This window comes from Taurulus bubalis, assembly GCF_910589615.1.
Source record: "Taurulus bubalis genome assembly, chromosome: 15".
In the NCBI taxonomy this organism is placed as follows: Eukaryota; Metazoa; Chordata; class Actinopteri; order Perciformes; family Cottidae; genus Taurulus; species Taurulus bubalis.
Window position 1 is genome coordinate 8,074,205 of NC_136603.1, and position 19,425 is coordinate 8,093,629.

The 19,425-nt window shown below is 40.0% G+C and overlaps 1 protein-coding gene across 1 annotated transcript in view; it reads right to left on the reverse strand.

Annotated features, from left to right (window-relative positions):
- Positions 1–5,211: 5,211 nt before the first annotated feature.
- The window catches only part of thsd7ba (thrombospondin, type I, domain containing 7Ba), a gene marked incomplete at both ends in the record, with an annotated part of 107,190 nt that continues 92,976 nt past the window's right edge, over positions 5,212–19,425 (reverse strand). Inside the window, 11 exons of the mRNA XM_079230869.1 lie at positions 5,212–5,293; positions 5,610–5,697; positions 6,030–6,225; positions 6,880–6,962; positions 8,145–8,240; positions 10,177–10,350; positions 13,473–13,641; positions 14,571–14,716; positions 16,252–16,369; positions 17,113–17,228; positions 17,527–17,671. Of these exons, the coding sequence (XP_079086995.1) occupies positions 5,212–5,293; positions 5,610–5,697; positions 6,030–6,225; positions 6,880–6,962; positions 8,145–8,240; positions 10,177–10,350; positions 13,473–13,641; positions 14,571–14,716; positions 16,252–16,369; positions 17,113–17,228; positions 17,527–17,671 (1,413 nt within the window). The remainder of the gene's footprint in view (positions 5,294–5,609; positions 5,698–6,029; positions 6,226–6,879; positions 6,963–8,144; positions 8,241–10,176; positions 10,351–13,472; positions 13,642–14,570; positions 14,717–16,251; positions 16,370–17,112; positions 17,229–17,526; positions 17,672–19,425) is intronic.

Here is a 19,425-nt window from a genome sequence, read left to right on the forward strand (position 1 = left end):
AAGGAAAAGCAACCCAGTGATGAAACACCACACATTAATAACTACAAGCGACATTTACGTCCATTAAGAACAACAACAACAAACAATAATTTGCAGGTTTGAAAAAACGTCTACTGCGTTTGCACAGCCTACGCAAACATTAAATTACAAACAAAGCATTATCGAGGGAGATTAGTCACGGTTCTAATAAATGTAAGTAAATAACGTGACAATCAGCTGGGCAGTCTGCAATGTTGGCGGTAGGGAGAGCCTTTGGTGAATATTTGCATATTAATATCACAGGAATTTCCATTCATGCTATAACAGGGAGAGCTGCACCAGAGGTAGTCTAATTAGCATTTAGTATGAAATAATAATGATATAACATATTTGCATGCAAAGTGTTTCCATTGGTATCCATGATTCATTTCACTATGGTGTGTATAGGCTACACTATGCAAATTAGCTTCCGACAACCTGCTCAACTGAAGCAATCCACCATGACTGCCAGTTTTAGTTGTCAAACTACATTTTTGTTGCATCAACACAGTACAAACCTGCACTTCTGCCTTCCAAAATAAAGAGAATGTAACTTTGACCATGTGACTTTGATTTATTTCAAGTCTCAGCAAGCTGCTTTTGTCACTGCATGGACCGATGCCTGGACAGATCTTTTTAGTGTCAACAACATTTTAGCATGCTTTGATCAGCAGAATGTGGGGTATGGCATTCTAATTATGCTCGAAAAGATTACAATAATTAAGGCAGATGGGATAACCCAAATCAGGTTGTAATTAGGCCACAGACCCTATCTGATAGGGAATGCTGGGAGGAGATTTTAGTCAGATATGAGTTAGTAGCCAGAAGTTTATAATGTAATTGTTTAGGCTCTAAAATTTCCATTTCCATTTTTTGACATGTGTCCCTCTGGTGAATATTTCTCAAGGACATGAGTGCATCCTCAGTACATTCATTGTCCCAATTGATGACCCTAGCCAGCACCTATTAGACAAATCTTGTTTTCCGACTTCCTTTCTGCAATTATACCACCAATTTGAACATTAAAACATGTTTTCTTGATTTTACTTTGGGTTTATGTTATGTCATTGTATCTAAAAACAGAGTTAAACAGGAATATATACATCATCATTTCTCCAAGAAAAATATTTTTCATTGGAAAATTGTATTTTCTGGCCTTTTGAGAATGTGTATAATTTGGCTTAAATGAAATACTATATAGCCATAACATGAACTAAAACTAGGAAACTGTACCATATAACTATTAAGTTGACCGCCCTTCAATTGCTTAGAGTTCAAGCCAGACTAAGCTTCAGAGTCCCTTTTTATGAACATGCTCCATCTTATCTATCCGAGATAGAGGTTGTACTCCATGTGCCACCTCTGTGCTTTCAGATCACAAGGTGCTAATCTTCAAATGTCAAGGACAACTAGAAACATTGAGTAAACACCGAGAAAACACTCCTGCGTGTTCGTCGTCCCCGGAGTGTTAAACCGAGAAGACAAGCCAGTGGACAGAAAATAATTTTATACATATAATGCTGTACGTACACAAAGGTCATATTTAATACAGTTGCCCTTGCTCTGTGAGGCTGTTGGGGACAGCCGTGCCTTGAGCTAAATGATAGCGTCAACATGCTCACAATGACAATGCTAACATGCTGATGATTAGCAGGTATAATGGTTGCCATGTGAACAATCTTAGTTTGGTGTGCGAGCATGCATTTGGTATTACCTGATGTTGGTATATATGACAAGGAATATGTAAGGAACCAGCAAAATTATTACGATTCATACTGAGGGGAACCTGAATGTTTAAACTAAAGGTTATGGTTGCCCTAACCCATCCAGAGACATTTCACACAAGGTGGTAATTTACTAAAGTCAAAGGCAAATGCACTGGCTGTTTCATCTATTGATTAATATTGACTGCTGCAGGCGTTTACACCCGTTTGGCCTTTACACCTTGATGTTAGTATTATAAATATATGGAGGCTCAGCTGGTGACTTCTGTGACATGGCTTCCTATCCTGTCTTCCTGTTTTTCTTCGCCATCAAAAAGCAATGTTCAACGAAGGCTAAAATCCATTAATATAAATACAGTCCAAAAATCATTCAGTATTTTCTTTTGGCAAATACAGTAAAACATTTAGTTTGGAAAGATAAAACATCACCAGCAAAGTGATGAAAACTGCAAGAATTTCATCACTCAGCCAAACTCAGTAATACATTATATCAAACATTCATCATTTGAAAAGGTTATGTATTTCCGCTAATTATTCATGAAGCTCTCTGATAGGCATACTGCATTGTATTATATTATCCGGCTTGCAAAAAATAGATGGATCCTGATTAAAACTAGACACTTTCATTGTTTAAAAGTCTTCACTGAAACTTGCGAAATATTCCTTTAAAGAGCTACTGAAATGACATGAATTGGACGAGACAAGACCAGCTCTCGTCTTTGCCACCCAAAGCATGCCGAGCGTTTGAATCCACCCTATTCTTAAATAAAAGTGACAGTCTTAAATAAATGAGCTCGATGAGACGAAAGTTTTAAACACTTTCCGTTACAACCTGCGAGCATCCTGGGATTATCAGAGTGGGGATCTGACTGGAGGGCAAGACGAATCTTATCAGCTGCTTATAAATTCTGGACTCTGCCTCGGAACCTGTATCAGCAATTACAATTTGAGAGTCAAGGAGCCGATGAAGATCATAGCAGGACGAGAGCATCTCTCTCACAAAGATTTCCCTCAGTTTGAACCCTGAAAATGTGCAACAAAGGGGAAAGAGTGCAGCGTTATATTTTGACATGGTTCCACAATTTATTTGCATTTTTGTCCAGCTCTCCATGTACACACAATAGTAACACAAATAGCATGGTACTGTAAACAATGATTGAACATACTTTTAGATTTTCTTAGATACAACCCAATAGAATCCGGTCAGAAGTTGGCTATTCTTTGTTTTATGATGGAAATGTGCCCAGATAACTGGTTTATTAGTTGATCCTGTTATCTAGAAATTATCTCACAATTGGGTTTCACATTGACTTCACATTTACCATACCGTATGTCCCTTTGTTGACCAAATATTAGAAAAAAAAACGACGCTCAAATGTTTGGCAACTTGTAAAACAGAATCTTTGCAAGGCCACTCGGAGCACTTTCTGCCAAAATGGATCAAGCATGCTTACATACAATCAGATGTGTAAATACAATTGTTACAACATGTAGCAACTATATTTGCACAACCATTACGATAGAGTCACTGGTAAAATACATTCAAAAGGAGGTCAGATTACACAAGACCAAATGTTCAGTTTGTGGATGCAGAAAGAGAAACAGCGTAAACTGTGTTCAATGCCAAAACCACCACGTACTAGAAATGTAATTCTCAACTAGGTCGTATGGATAATGCCCTGGAGGATGCATGTTTAAATTATAATAAATGTGTGCATTTATGGTCAACTAAGATGCTTTACTAGAAAACATGGATGTCTTGTACTGTAAGTGGAAATCTGAAACAATTTCAGTAAAGGAAAAGCTGTTACTTTTGTGCATGAGCAAGAGAAACAGAAATATGATTTAATCTACTTAACTAATGTGTGCTCATAAATATTTGGTATTGTCTGTCTTTCATGTTTTGAGCCATGTCTTTGAGAGAAGAAAGAACAGCTATCCAAAACTAATTTCTCCCCTTGCTCTGTCAGTTGACTTTGTATTTGGATGTAATAAATGGTGTGAAAAGAAAATGAAATGTGACATCCTTTTGAAAGAAGTAAAGCCTATTTGCTCTAAAAAATACACTGTGTGATCTAATGGATTATTGGTAATCTCTATTCTTCTATCTGCTTTGGTGATCAGTGCTTTTTTGTTTTGCATTTGATGAACAAGTGTGTATGAGGTATGATCTTTATCATGCTGGTATTTAATAATTTGCATTAATCAAAGGTCTGTGTCTGTTGTTTTCTGTTAATTCTCAGACTGACCCACCAGATGTAGACTGTGCGTAAAAGCCTGCCATTGGCTGCCAGCCGGGATCCTCCTCCCCTTCCGCTATCTATTCTGCAAGGGCACCGTCGCTGCATCCTGTGCTTCGTCCAAGATGATTGGGTTTGGTTTAAAGAAATACAAACAAGCCAGAGTGTCCCCACCCCCCTCCCCCATAGCAGAATGATAATGTGGAGCCAGACCTTTCTTAAGCGCTGACACAGCGCTGTGGAGATTGGTTTGGCTGCGCGACACTGCTTCATTCTTGACTGCATTTGACGTCAAAGCAGTCTGCCATCATTCAGGGCAAAATACCACACATTTGAGTTTTAATTTAGCCTTCAGCGGTCGACTTTCATGAGATTCAGGGAGGAGAAATGACTGCATCATTGTATTGTTAAACTCAAGTAAAACCTGCTTTTGGATTCCACATATACACAACATATCATCAACAAAACACAATCTGACAGCAACAACTTGCATTACAATTAGAACACTAGAAAAGTCGTTTGAAAGGAAAAAAACTAAAGTGTATCAGCACTAACGTAGTGCATAGAGCATCTCGTTTATTCTCAGAAATTAAAAAAAAGGCTGTTTGTTTAGCCAAAAGGCGTGTGACATTTCTTTTCACAAAGATCCAGCACTGATGAGACAAAGTCAAATGCCAAATGTTCTATTGTTTTGTCTTTGAACGTCACGAGCGACTGCTGAGTCGAGATGATTTGTCTCCCTCACAACACAAATACCAGACAAATAATCAGGTGGTTCCTCTGATTCTTGACACACAAAAAACTCAAACACCTGTGAATCCACTTTGTCTTTGCCTTTGAGGAGTCCTCATGACTTGTTGGTTGCAAACAGCGCTGTAAACGTGTGTTCACATTGCAAGCAGTTAAAAAAAGAAACTAGAGGTCCATTTGTTACCTACGTCTAGAGGCCTTTAGTCTCATTTGCACCATGTCCGGCTTTGGTTCCTCTTCTTCGGGGAGGAAAATTGGCTGATGCCAAAATTCCGGGCCATATTGCCCTTTAGCAGCAAATCAGGTGCAATCGTCATTATCTGTCCACTGCATTTTTTTTGCATTACAGTTGGCACTACAGCAAATAGTCACCCAACTCAAACTGGCCAACATTCGGCTGCATGTGATAGCTTGCTAACAAACGGAACGTAGTCTGGAGTCTGTCTGAGGCCCAACACGTCATGCGAGATATAGCCGCCTTACATATCCATGTCACCATCGTAGGCCAGGGTCAAGGGCTTCTGCGGTGGAGGAGACGTCTTCGTAGATTTAGATGGCTTACTGAAAGAAATAGACAAGAAAGAAAAGTTGACAGTGTATCTGACTTAGCAGCACAGGGTAGCACAACCTGATTGCAGTCTTTACAAAGAATTCCATTATCTGATAACAGCTGCACACAGCAGACAAAATATTGTGAGGAATATAACTCATACTTGACAGGGTTCTTTTGGAGGATAGCAGATGGTTAGCAATTAGCTTTGCCTCTCAGTGTTCAGGCTCTTTCTCACCTACAATGTGTGTGGCCAACAATGGTGCTTTTGTTCTTGATAATGTGCATAGTGCAGAATAAATCTCAAGAAGTCAATATAGTACATACCAAACCAGGAATGATAATGCAATAATGAAGAGTATTAAGATGAATCCAACGGCAGTCACGGCGTAAACCCACAGCTTTACTCTTCCATCTGTGCAATCAAAAAGCAGTTTTAATACCAAGTTTTAAATATATTTACGTCGACATCTTTCGTCTGGAGGTCTTTTTCCCCCTCACATTTCAGCATAAGGAGTAGTTCTGTTCTCTTTTAAAACATACTGCAGAGGAGCATTTTCATGGTCAACTGAGCTTTTTTTTCCTCTTTTTTTTCACAGCATATAATGATGAGGCAAAGTAAAGACATCGGCATAAAATGGATTCCATCTCCGGCCCAGTGATTCCAGAGCTACAAAGGCAGGTTCAAAGGGAGGGATGATCTCTGGCCCACTGGTCTAGCTGTAGAGATGATTTCCATGTCAGTACCTGGGCCAACAGGTCTTAAGGTCCACTCAGTGAAGAGGTCCTGGGCCTTAGAAGGTCCGGGTTTTAATCTTCCAGAGTTGGTTTTCACATCAGCTTTCTTGTTGCTGTCCACCCCCGGGGTTCTGGTGCAGTAGTCCAAGAAGCCGTGCGTGGTCATTACTTCAGTGTAACCCTTCTCACACCCACACACTCCACTCTGCATTGGGGGGAGAACATCATATAAAGCACACAAGACAAGTTTTACTTTCCCATTGTTGCAAAAACACTGCTTACATCTGCTATGCAAAGACACGACTCTGCTCCACTCGACTCTTTTAAAATAATTGTCCGTCTTGCGTGTTTCTTTAACGCAGGTTGATTCATCCCAACCTCCTAAGTGGGCGGGTTCTCACACACACACACACACACACACACACACACACACACACACACACACACACACACACACACACACACACACACACACACACACATATCTGCTCAGGCATTTCATCTGCATCTAAATGCATTGAAACAAAAACACATGAAATACTTCTTAAGTCATTACTGCACTGTTTAGGAGTGCAGTTACGTTGAGGGTACTCTAAGGGGCAGTAAAACTTCAAGCTGAGGTTATTCCTTGTCATAGCTGCTTGTGAGCAGTTTCCCCCATCTAGGTGCTGTCCCTAATTAACACAGACAATTGACACATTCATTGCTATTAATGGATTCTTGGAATGCCTGTTGTTGATAATTAGAAATGTCATTTGTCAAAGCCCATTTACCTAGAATGTGGCAGCAGCAGGTAACAGCAAAACACAGTGAGAATTACACAGATCACAGCTGCCTGATCAAAGTACGATGATCTTACCGGTGTGCAGTGCGAGAAGGGTTTCGTGCACGGAGGATGGCAGTGTCTGACTGTGGTCGGCCTCTTCTGCGGGAAACACCCCCCTAAAGGAAGACAACAGGTTCTTATTTCTGTTCATTTCGCCATTGATCACTAAATTAATGTACTGTCACACCTGATTAATGGGCTCAGTTGCCTATCAGAGTCTTTGATCAATTTGTGAACATTTTAATCCCAACATGGAAAATTGCATGTCAAAATATCAAAGAGTAATGCCTTGGGATCTTGCCATCTCTGCAGAGGAAGGTTATTCCTTCTGGGCTCATATTTGCCAGAAACACTTCCTTACGGCGATAAGATCACATTTACCAACTATTTACGGCACATCAAGCTCGCCTAAAGCTTTCGTTCCCACAGCGCTATCACCTTTGTTCCGTTTCTCTATGCCTGCTCTTTTTCCCACAAATACAAATGCATGATTATTTGTATATGGATTGAAAGCCTCCCAGCTAAGAGTCTGGCTTATTGATTACATAACTTTAGGAGGAGAGGAGGAATCAACAGAGGATGCACAGATCAAATAAGGTGTTAAATTCAACATGAACACTATACTAAAATGATTCTATTATATGTATGTGTGTGTGTGTGTGTGTGTGTGTGTGTGTGTGTGTGTAGGTGTGTGTGTGTGTATGTGTGTGTGTGTGTGTGTGTGTGTGTGTGTGTGTGTGTGTGCGAGAAACAGAAAGTACCGAAAGATTACACATATTGCATACATACATATTGTAGGGTGTAACCCATATAAAATATAATGATATTGTAAACTGAGATTAACAATTGCGACATGCACTTTTGTATACACACTCTTCTCACTTGTTAAAAATATTTCAGTTAACACCTGAAATCTATTCTTCATGTATTTCTAAACCACTTGCCCCTCTGCCAAAATTACAGATGTGACAGCTGAGATGAATGAAACAAATATTCACTGACTGTCATGGCAACGCTTACAAATTCCTTTTTGAGTGATCAAACGATGTGATATTACAGTGCGTATCCATGTAATCCAGGCTGCATAGAAATATGAGACCCTGTGCAGCTTTTCGCTGTTCACACCATTCAGCTCAGTGTCGGGCAACAAATAAAGAACTGGGACACTTTCAGCTGCAGTCCGCATCAGGCCAGATATACATAGATACTCATATTTCTACAAGAATGTCTGAGTAAGCTCCTACGAGTGCTTCTGCACGACGCCTCTGGGATGGCCAGAAGACACGGCGACTGCTCACCTGTGACGTTGACACCATCTGAGCGCTGACACCACACCACTCTTTCATTGTTGCTCCATCCTCCCATCCTCCACTGGTAACTGTGGCATTTCCCCCCTGTAGCAATGGCAGAGAGGCACAGACAATGCTCATTAGCAGGTTGTGTTTGGCATCTGGCCCTTTTCGTCAGGCTTCCATGGATGGTAACCACCACTTCTCCTGCTGCCCCACTACTTCATATTATTAGTTAATACATTAAGTTTGTAGTAAAAAGAAAACGGTGCTGCAAGACAAAGAGATCTCTGGAGGAAATTAGATGGTGGAAAATGGTTGGAGATGTATATGAAAGAAACCTCTTATTTTCTAGAAGGAAGGATCTCATTGTCCTAGTGAGTGAAGGGGGAATGTTGATTTGAACAGAGGAACAGCCAAATACAGTTGAGCCTAATTGTATTAATCAAAGCAAAAATATAGTCACACATGTCGTGTTGAATTTCATGGCAAATTACTTCTGGATGAATAAAGTGACAGATTTAGCCAAACAGATGTGTAGCAGTATTAGGAATGCCAAATGCCACATTTTTCAAACAGATAATTAATGAAGGAAAAGAGAGCTGGCAAGAGGTTAAATACTTGGTGGCTGACACACTATAGGAATATAGGTGCAGTAAAGGAAAAAGCACAATATTACCTAATGACCCAATGGCAGGTGAGAAGATAAGAGATGATAACAGAAAAAAATAAATAAACTCAGCACACCACAATCAAAGAGTCAAGCCTAAGTGATACTCAAAATGGCTGTTAAAAAAAAGGGACTAGTTAGAGATTAAAAATCAATAAATGCATATAGTATTCCCCTGTGATATACACACGTCTCCCTTGGAGAGTAAGCGAGTGACTCCATCTTTCATCAAAATTGTATACCTGGTGTAGCAGCCATGTTGTAATACGGCCACGCAAATGATAGCCAATTCAGCGTATTTGTAGTTGTCAAGTGTTAACTTGTGACCCAGCTTCAATGATTACTTTGCCATGACATCACTGCCATGCAGGGCTGGCCATTTAGAAAGTATTGTAATATCGTAAGCCTTTTACCTGCATACAGACAGGCTTATAGTTAGTAAAAGCCATAAAGGAGCCTCCAATCCATAATATCTATTATGAGCTGTGGTAGTGTGTGGGCTGTCTCACGGTGCAAATACTACTCCCGTGAATTTCCGAGGTAATAGAGCACCCATACACAGTGATTTACATTGAAGTGTGGTTACAGGGTCAACAGGATGAAATACATCTTTCTGTGGCTCTCATGAGGAGATCTGCAGCAAATGGAATGTTTATTAGGAGACAGTTTCCACTTCATTGATCCAAGGTTTGTCCACTCAACTTAACAACAATTAAAGCTTTACTCCGTGGCTGCAGTGATGTAGAACTGTACTCCAGGTGTGTCCAGTACACCCCGACATCACAGCTGGGTGTGGTAACAGGTGTAAAGGCCTTGAAGCAGTCAACCACGAGGTCAAACTACTTTGGATTATTAGCAGATCTATTGTTAGTTATATTTAAGGTAAGCAAACAAACATGTTTGCAAACAATTTCTTATTTACATTCCAAACACACACAGAGCAGCATTGGGATTCATTCAAAGTTTCTGACCAAAATTCACTTTCATTGAGCCCCTGAGGGAAATCATTGTCACTTTGGCTGATAAATGCTCCACTATGTTCAGCAGCTAGTCATTAGCTTTGCATGTCTGCTGTGTGATGCTGAGCAGGTAGCATATGTTTTTTTTTTTTTATCAGAGCCTATTCCCTGAAAACAGATGCAAGAACACCAAAACGATGAGTTAAAAGATGCTACACAGCTCCATAGAGCTGAGGGGAAAAGCAGAGCTGGGAGAGAATTCAGTGCAGGGGATCAACTACTTCTGCATCGAATAGTCATGTGATTATTAATAACAATAAGTATTATATTTTATTTAAGTAAGGCTTTAAAATGTTAAGACAACTCGCATCAATAGAACAAGGTTTTTCCGACATGTGTATTTCCCCAGTACCTTTGCAAGGCTGTGTCTCAAACACTTGGTGTGGGCAGCTGCCCTGGTTCTCCATGACCTGAATAATCACAGCCCGAGAGCGAGCTTGGCGTCCAGTGGTCTCAAAGCTCCGGCCCTCCACGCAGGTCAGCTGGCAGGAGCTCCAAGACGACCACACAGTCAAATGGCAGTCTCCTGAGGGCAAAAAGACACAGAAAAGCATCACTGGTAGACACAATTCAATCAATAACACTGTCAGCGTGTCCTTTCTGACACTTGAGGGTGGTCTGCATTCAGCTTTTCCAACACGAATATTTTATGGCTCCCCTGCTAGCTCCGGGAACATTTAAAAAAAGATCGGAAACAACTTCAGCAAACAGCTGCGGAAGATAATGTACCAAATGCGCAGAAAACAAATGACTCAGACAGCCCAGTGGGTATTCAGAAGTAATAGACACACCAGAGTTATAAATTATACAATACAAGCTATAACTCCGCGCACAACTGTAAAGGCAAACCCCAATACGGCAATGAGTCTCTTAGGAGAAGCAAATCACATTTGATTTGGGAAATGTTTTTAGTGGATAAACGCTGCTTGATGTATTCTGTGAGTCTACAAACACCATTTCAACACTTTTTTCCTTGAAGGTCAAGCATTAATATCCCATGCAATCCTTATAGGGTCAGCTTGTAGTGATAATATCACCCGCTGTTACAGCCTCTCAGCCAGAAGAACCCTCTGATTCTCTGCCCCGAACACCCATTAGTGACTGTCTGTGGATTGACGCATATCATTATCTTTCATCGTTATATGGATGGACTCCATCAGTCATGCTGCTACGCCTGTGGAAACATGCTGTGGCTGAAGCTGCAGGATACAGCAAAAAGCAACACATATACACACACACACACACACACACACACACACACACACACACACTGTACATCACATACATGTTGACAACCCCTCCCCTGGCCCTGCACTGCGCCTGCCACCTTACCGCGAACCGACACATGGACACAAATACACACACATCTGCTTCGGCCATCAAACACTTCTGATCCTCACAGCAAAGGCGAGTTGAGTGATGAATCAAGGCGAGGATCAGAGCAGCGCGAGAGACAGATGAGCAGAAGCAAGCGCTGCAAAAGGGTCTCGTCGTAGAAAAAGCTAACAAGAGCCTCGCTTGGCTGGAGCCATGACAAAGGAGATCAGAGTTGCCTTTTTATCGGATGATAATGATGGTTTCTCTTTAAAAAAAATTAAATCTGATATATTCCAGTACTTGTGTAGCTGGCTTGCCCGTCAACTAATTGTGCCTAAGGACAATAACGCTTCGTTATAGATTTTATTATAGTGGAAAGCAAGACGGTGACAAGTGAAGCAGGTCATTGCTGTCTGGCCAGCAGATCCCTTGCTAACGAAAAAAGTGACATCCACAAAGTGGCCTAAAAAAGAAAAAAAAACATCCGTCGGAAATTTGGAATGTCATTCAAGTCGACGATGTTCTGCTGGCTTCTTGTTGCAGTGGTGATTTTTATAATGATAAGATTGACCAGACACAATTAAAAACCATGGTCATGTTTCATGCCATAGATCTTTCCTTGTCAAAATGATCAAATAAAAGCACTGTGTTACACTAAACTTCTAAATGTCTATATTCTCTTGTTGTCTCAATTTCATTATACTGGAGCCAGTAAAGTGGAAAAAGTCCATCAAGCATGTATTTGGCATTACGCTCCTCATTTACTTGAACAATGTAGGAGACTAAACCAACAGGAACATAAAGTTACAGTAAATAAACTTTTCATTTTTAAGTTACTGGTTTTTTCTATCTAGTTAACGCCACTGTTAAGCTACAGCACACAGGAAAAGTGGCGGCAGTACATTGCCAGCGCTGGTACATTTGTGTCATTATCTACCACCGAAAATAGTGTGCATGTGGTTTGACGTGTTCTGCAGACTGCCAACAGTGAATGTAGTCGCACTGTTACAATTGCAAGGGAAACAAGTTGATCCAGACCTGCTCCTGACACACATCACCAGTAGTGACTGCACAGTGCTTTGCTGATATATTTGCGGGGCCATTCATTCCAGTTGTATGTGTAATTTATGTGTAATTAGCCGCTGAATTTACTTTGTATTATTGACCAGGACAGTGGAGCTTAAATTATGCAGTTTAGTGGTGTAATTTGTCTCAGATCAAAATGCTGTGATGCAGCTCCCATTTAAAAGGGAACATTTTTAATTTGGAACATAATGGGCCAATTGTTTCCCTTTAGATTTCTATCTCGAAAATCAAGGTCTCAAATAACTTTGGGTTAAATTGTGATGAAGTTCATGATTTCAGTGGCAGACGCATACAGATCATCATTTTCCTGTAGCCCCGCCTTTGCTATCTCTGGGTGCCGACGGTGCCCGCCCACAGCCGTCGTGCCCGCCTTTGGAGCTGCATAATAATGTACTGCCCTCACCTTGTAAGATCGTCGTTCTAAATGTATTCATCATTGTGATGCAAATTGAGGAATCAGGGTAAACGAGAATAAACCTAATTTTGTTTTGTCATCTCATATTTTTTTCTTCCTCCTGCTTTTGCAATAGCAATGAATAAACTATGAATGTTAACAAGGATGTTCTGATTTAAAAACTAGTTGCATTTTGTTGTTGCATTATTAATGTTGGAAAATCATTGCTTTTGCATTGTCACACAAGCTCTCTGCATGCAGAATTCCACACCTGTTAATTGCTTTCGTTAGTAGAGGATGATTTCCCACTCTTTATGTATTTCTAGGTTGTTACGGGATGTAGCGTAGCATCCGCCTCTCGTTCAGTTGCTCAGTATTGACTTCTACAGCTTTAATGCTCTTATACTCTATTAACTACAAATGTGAACTTTCTTCTATCGATGTGGACATTGTGTTTTTTTTCTCTAATTTGTTATTGGACATGTTCAACCAGATAACGTAGAGGTAAAAGGGTCATTATTTAATCTATGAGTTTTATTGATTTTGCAATAATTATTTAGCAGCTGGAAATGTCAAGCACTCTGTAGAGAGGACAGTGCATTGGCAGATTCCAGGAAAAGAGTTGGCATTCAAAAACAAGATGATTCATTATGGAGCAGGTGAGCCAGGCCAAATCATTTGTGTCATGATGAATCCAAAATTGCAACAGTAGTTTAAAGTAGTAGAAGTTTTGCTATATTTAACCATAGTACAAAATAATAATACAATGTATATTTCATGCAATTACATCAATAATACCACTTCATATACTGAACATTGATACATTTGAGTATATTTGAGTGCAGCTTTACCTGGACAGGGGACGAAGCAGGGCTGCTCCATCTCCTGTTGGATCTGCTGCCTCAGTTTGTCTCCACAAAGCTCCAAGTCCACTGGCTGAGGAGGAGACTCAGGCCAGTTGCCCTGGTGGATGACACATGACAGGCTCCTCCTCCGAAGCCCCTCACCACACTCTGCACCCTGCATGAACGCACAGACAAATACGATCTTTTAGTCACGTCACCAAAAGATGTTTCCTCAACATAACTTATAACATCTATTTGGCTTGGCCGGACATTATGAACTGTTTGTGAAAGAACGCTGACGTACTGGATGAAAACAAATGAAACTAGTTGGATGTTACTTAGAATGACTATTAACTGGTTCACATTGGACTCCATTGAATATTTACTATTTACATTAATGGAGCTGTTTTTTTCAATGTGTTTTGTCTTCCACCCTTGGGACAGATTCCTCAGGGTATTAATGCTCTTCTGCATAACATCATTGATACTTTAAGGTGCACTGTGGAATTTTCTTGGAAACAAAAAAAGTTTATTCAATGTTAAATATTAATCATCGAGATGCATTCTGCGTGTTTTTGAAGTCTAACAAACATATTGAATCCATTTACTTCTCCATGGAAGATTTACAAAGACAATTATTTTGATAAGTTTGCATTGTTTACATCCATGTTTACTTGCTAGCATTTCGTTCCTTCCTTAATTCATTAACGACACCTGCTGGTCAGTAAGATAGAGTGAATGCGTATGATTCCATGTAAAACATTGCTCCATAACACCACTAGTGGTCAGAAACTCCACACGGTACCTTTCAGAAATATGATGTCATTCCAAACTGCACATTACATCACATTAATTATGCCATCAGTCAAATGTATCTTTATCTTTTCTTATTGTAAATGTTGTCTTTTGGCAAACAACTTACACTCAAAATACTATGAGGCAGGAGAGCATGTCTGTAACACTTTAAGAGGCACTGTATTCTTCACACAATATTAGCATATGTATGATGTATTGTAAACATTATATTAGTATTTCATTTTTAAACATCACGGTTATCATCAATCGCCCCTTCCTTTAATCGAGCATTCACAGTGCAGGTCATACCTCCACCGTGCATGGGGACCAGTCACTGAGCAGCCATGTATAGCAAGGCCTTATGGGACATGGCTTGGTCTGGGTGAGCTGGTTGGCACAGGGCCGACCCTCCTCATGAGCCTCCTGCAGGACCCTGCGGCTGCGCACAGACTGACCTGCAGAACATCAAGAGGAAGACACTTAGGAATGATAGATCAGAGGAGGCACAGCTGTATGTATGGAGCTTCAATGTTCAAACCGAATACTCCTTTTGCCTTTGTTTGTATGAATCCAAAACATAGTAACTCTTAACGTGACAAACTCTGTGAGACACAGAACAAAAACCCTGTGGGAGCCATTGGACTACATCTGAGTCAGGCCTAGACAACGAACACATAAGGACCCATGTAATAACGAGTGGCAGAAATATATGCTGATTATTTATTTAGAAGAAAATATTCTCTTGAATTATTTTCCTCATGACAAACAGGAATAAGTGCCATTAATCTGTGCTAGTGTTTTTCTCAAGAGAGCCATTCATAATAGGTGGAAGGGAAAGTGTGTTGAATAGCACCAGTTGAAAGGACTGGCCACAGAGTGGGTTTGTTGTGCTGTAACAGCTCAGTGTCTGGGTCCTTTGAGGCTCAGCGAAGGCATGGCCTCCATCAGCCATCCAGTTAAGACAGAAGCTGTGTGTGTTTGTGTTACGCCGGGGGAGATGCTGAGCTCCGTGGGCCCAGGGCAGACACGGCAAAAGGACATTCAGCTCTGCCATCTCAGAAATCAAACCAAAACATTAACACTCCCACGGGATCCCGACAGAACAAGATCCTTGCGTCGTCTGACACAGATACGACGCAAATCCCTCATCAAGGCTGACAGATGTGTTTCACATTGTGTGAGGATGAACAGAGAGAGAGAGAGAGTGGCAGAAACAGAGTCACAGCAACAGTGACACAGCAGAGAGAGACAGACAGACAGCGAGTCCTGCGTTCAAATCCCCAGTTGAAAGCCTGTGTAAGTGCACGCTTATTGGAATGAGGGGTTGATTGTGAGAGACAGATAGTCGACAACACATAAAAATGAATGAACCGAAGAAGATACTGTCTTTGAGTCTCTCTAATTGAGATAATAAGACATGATTGGCTTTGAGAGCCTTAGAAAACAATGTATGCATCAAGGTTATATCATTAACTTCTGTATATTGCATGAAAGTGATGACGAGCATGCCACATGTTTGTTATTATGAAGGGCATTTTTTAAACCATACAGAGAAAGGGTATAAATCTTATTTAGGAACACTGAATTATGTATGACATCCTTAAAGGTGAGCTGTATAAAATTAGTGTAACGTCAACCTACTGTTTTTAAAATCTAACCTCCTGTTAATTAACAAAACTAGGCTTCATACACCATATATACAGCATACCTGTATATGCTATATATATATATATATATATATATATATATATATATATATATATATATATATATATATATATATATATATATATATATAGGAAAAAACACACTGTTTCCTTGTATAATAAGGCTTTGGTTTACACATTCTCGTAAATATTTTAATGCATTTAAATGTATTCATGCATAGTTTAACATCCTGGTGAATGCCTAAGTAGAAGGAATAATGAGGCGCTGCACATGTGGTCGACTCTGTGTCTGTTTATGAGGTTGGTGCTTTGAGTTTGTTTACCTTGGTTACCACAGGTGTGCGAACATTCAGCCCACTGCGACCATTCAGAGAGGATGCAGTTGACAGGACAGTTAACCATGCAGCTCTCTGACAGCCTCCACTTGTTGATTAGACCCAACTGTAGAAAAACAAGAGCCGAGCTGTGAGAAGGGATAGCTAATTATTTCCACTCAGAAGAAAGAGGGAGCGCCCATATTTCCATATCTTAAATGTGCTGCAGTTCATTTTAGGACAGTGGAGATGTAGCAATTACACAAGTTTACCATTAACCTTGCTTCCAAATGTTATTGAGCTACATTTCTATGAATTTCTTTGAGAGGGAATCACACTGATATATTATACTTCACACAGAGGCGACAACATAACAGCCTTCATGTGCTATGATGATTTTTGGTGGTACCAGAAGTTAACTGCAGATTATGCCACAAGACTGATATCCATTTTGCAACCCACCAGTAAGAAATGTTGCAGCAATGAAGGAGCAGTGTTGCATTTACAGTAGCGTGCCGCTTCTTCAAGACCATCATCTATCTTTGCACAATTAAGTCAAGGGAATTGAGTTAAGTTGCGTCGGGCTTGGTGGCAAACTGCTTAGTGAAACATAAAGGTGTTACAACCTTTTCACTTAAACAAATTGGGCAACTGGGCTTTCAATAATGTGTAAGTGAAAATAATTTGAATAATTTGGCCCTATGCTTAAGATTTCCAAATATATTGCAGAGGAAAAGAATACAATTAGAGTTATATCGCCCTGTCCATAGTGAAAAACTTTTTTTTTCTTCATCTGTATGAGTGTTGAATGATGATTTCTCTAACTGCGGGACGCCATTATGAACGGAACACAGACCACACAGTGATTACCTGCTTGCACTTCTGCAACTCCACTATCTTGTCGTCGCTGCGAATACAGTCGACGAGACGAAAACGTGAACCCTGACCACAGATGGCATTTTCGCTCAGCTGGCATGTACTCCAGTCTGCAACACACATGCACGCACACACAGCAACATATCTGGACATTAGTCTCACTGCCAGACCAGCCAGCATGCTCGTGCCAGCGGGATCGCCATCAGTTCCAACCAACAACAGCGGGCTAAACTAATAATCTTTACTTCTGTCACCCGTGTCTCACACAGGAAAATCTGGACAAGCACACATACCTAGCTTTACATTCATTCAGTTCAATATATTTGCATTGGGATAAAAAAGCCTAGTCAGCTGCCCTGTCGCCACTCATCCACTTGTAGCTCAGGCCTGATGTCCAGATGGTCCTACCTGAGACTCTGTGCTGGTAGGAGAAGCAGGTGCTGTTGAGAACACAGGGCTCTGACTGAACCAGCTCTGGACAGGCTGAGCTTTCCGAGGCTGGGAGGCGAAGGACGTGTCTGCTCCTGTTCCGAGCTGTTCCTCTGTGACATTGCTGCACAACAATGACAGCATCACCACAAACATGAACTTGTCAAGAGCACACCGGTATATTTTCAGAGACGAGGGAGATGGGATGAAGCTGGTTGGAATAAAGGGTTCCTTCAGTCGGCCAAAGAAAGCTGAAAACTGAAAGCTGTCTGCTGCCTTTACAGTTATTGAATAACACATTATGATTAAATTGTAATCATGCTTTGAGTCATCATACAGGCAACCGGAAGTAATATTGTGGAATTAGTGTACTAATTTGGGTAAAAACATTGTAACTTTGTTACAAAACCAATTTTAGCTTTACTGTTATAGGTAAATACATTGTATATTGTATAGGTAAAGGTAGGTATAGTTATTCTTTACAGCAAACCATTCATAGCAATACCCTGTGTTATAATACATCCATATCTGAACAATTGCCTTTTGAGACGGGAACTTGTATTTTGAAATGTGGGACGAATTAAGGAATGGCTCTGGGTTTGTCACCATTAGTTATTATTAGTATAAACGAAAATCATCAAAGGAAATCATTTTGTGGACATGTAGTATTGGGGATGGCAGTTGACATAAAAGCTAAGTCTGGTACAAAGCATCGACTCTTTCTTTGAGATTATTATTTTTTCATCCCTGACAAAAAAATTGAATGAAAGAAAAAACAATCAGTTCTATGTATCATTCTCGTTATTTTAGTGGCATCAAAACAACATGGCTTCTTTCACATTGTGTCTTCTTTGAGAAAAACCTAACTGATATAGTTTTTCTGAAGATGTCATTAAAATATGACCTGCAGTTGCTGCTCATTCACTATCCTTTTCTTGCTTTTGAGATGGTATGTCACTGATATAAGAGTAATATGATTGTCACCTAAATGCTCGTCATGGCCCTTTTGAACATGACCATGATGAGAAGGTTGATTCTTAAATTAAAATCTGCAATGATTTTAAGATGCCACTGAACAACTGTTATGGGTAAAATGAAAATAACTCAGAAGAGTTGTTCCTGCATAGATTAAATACTACTTATTATACTTTTAAAGCATGGAGAGATGATATCTTATTGGAAGGAGAAAACTGGAAACTACATTACATTTTTTTAATATCTTTTAATATGATCAAGTGATATAACAACTTGATTGTTAGAAATAAAATAAAACCGTTGCAAATGTTAAATTATGCCTCTCCATTCCACCCTGTCGACCCACACTTTAAGCCTTTACTGTAAGGAAAGATCAAATGAGAATTGCAAGCCACCCCAAATCTGTATAGCAAGACATTTCTGCTTGCTCCAATTTAAATACATGTGATTCTGCCCCTATTGCCAACTAAACCTCATCATCTTAACCTTTTCCTCATAATAATGTTTACATTTGGCCAACAACCAGGAACTGTTGTTTTCACTCCAATGTCACGGTGAGCCATGGTGGGCTTGGAATGGTAAACAAAGCTATATAGCTTTCGAGAATTAGTTTGAGTTTTTTTTATAATTTCCTCATCAATATTGTTTCCCACATAGCAACCCATTTCTGCTCTTGAAAATACAAAGCTTTTTTCTATTATAACGTTTTTCTATTAACATAACATATAACATATAATTGGTTACTATATATCTGAAAATGATGTACCGAAGTTGCAGCCAAAGTACAGTGGTTTCTGTTTGATTCGCTCTTCATTTTTTCTTGAACACAATGCCAATACTTTGGTGTAATGCAAATCTGTATAATGGTCCTCTTATAGCTGCAACCTTGTAAATAACTGGAAC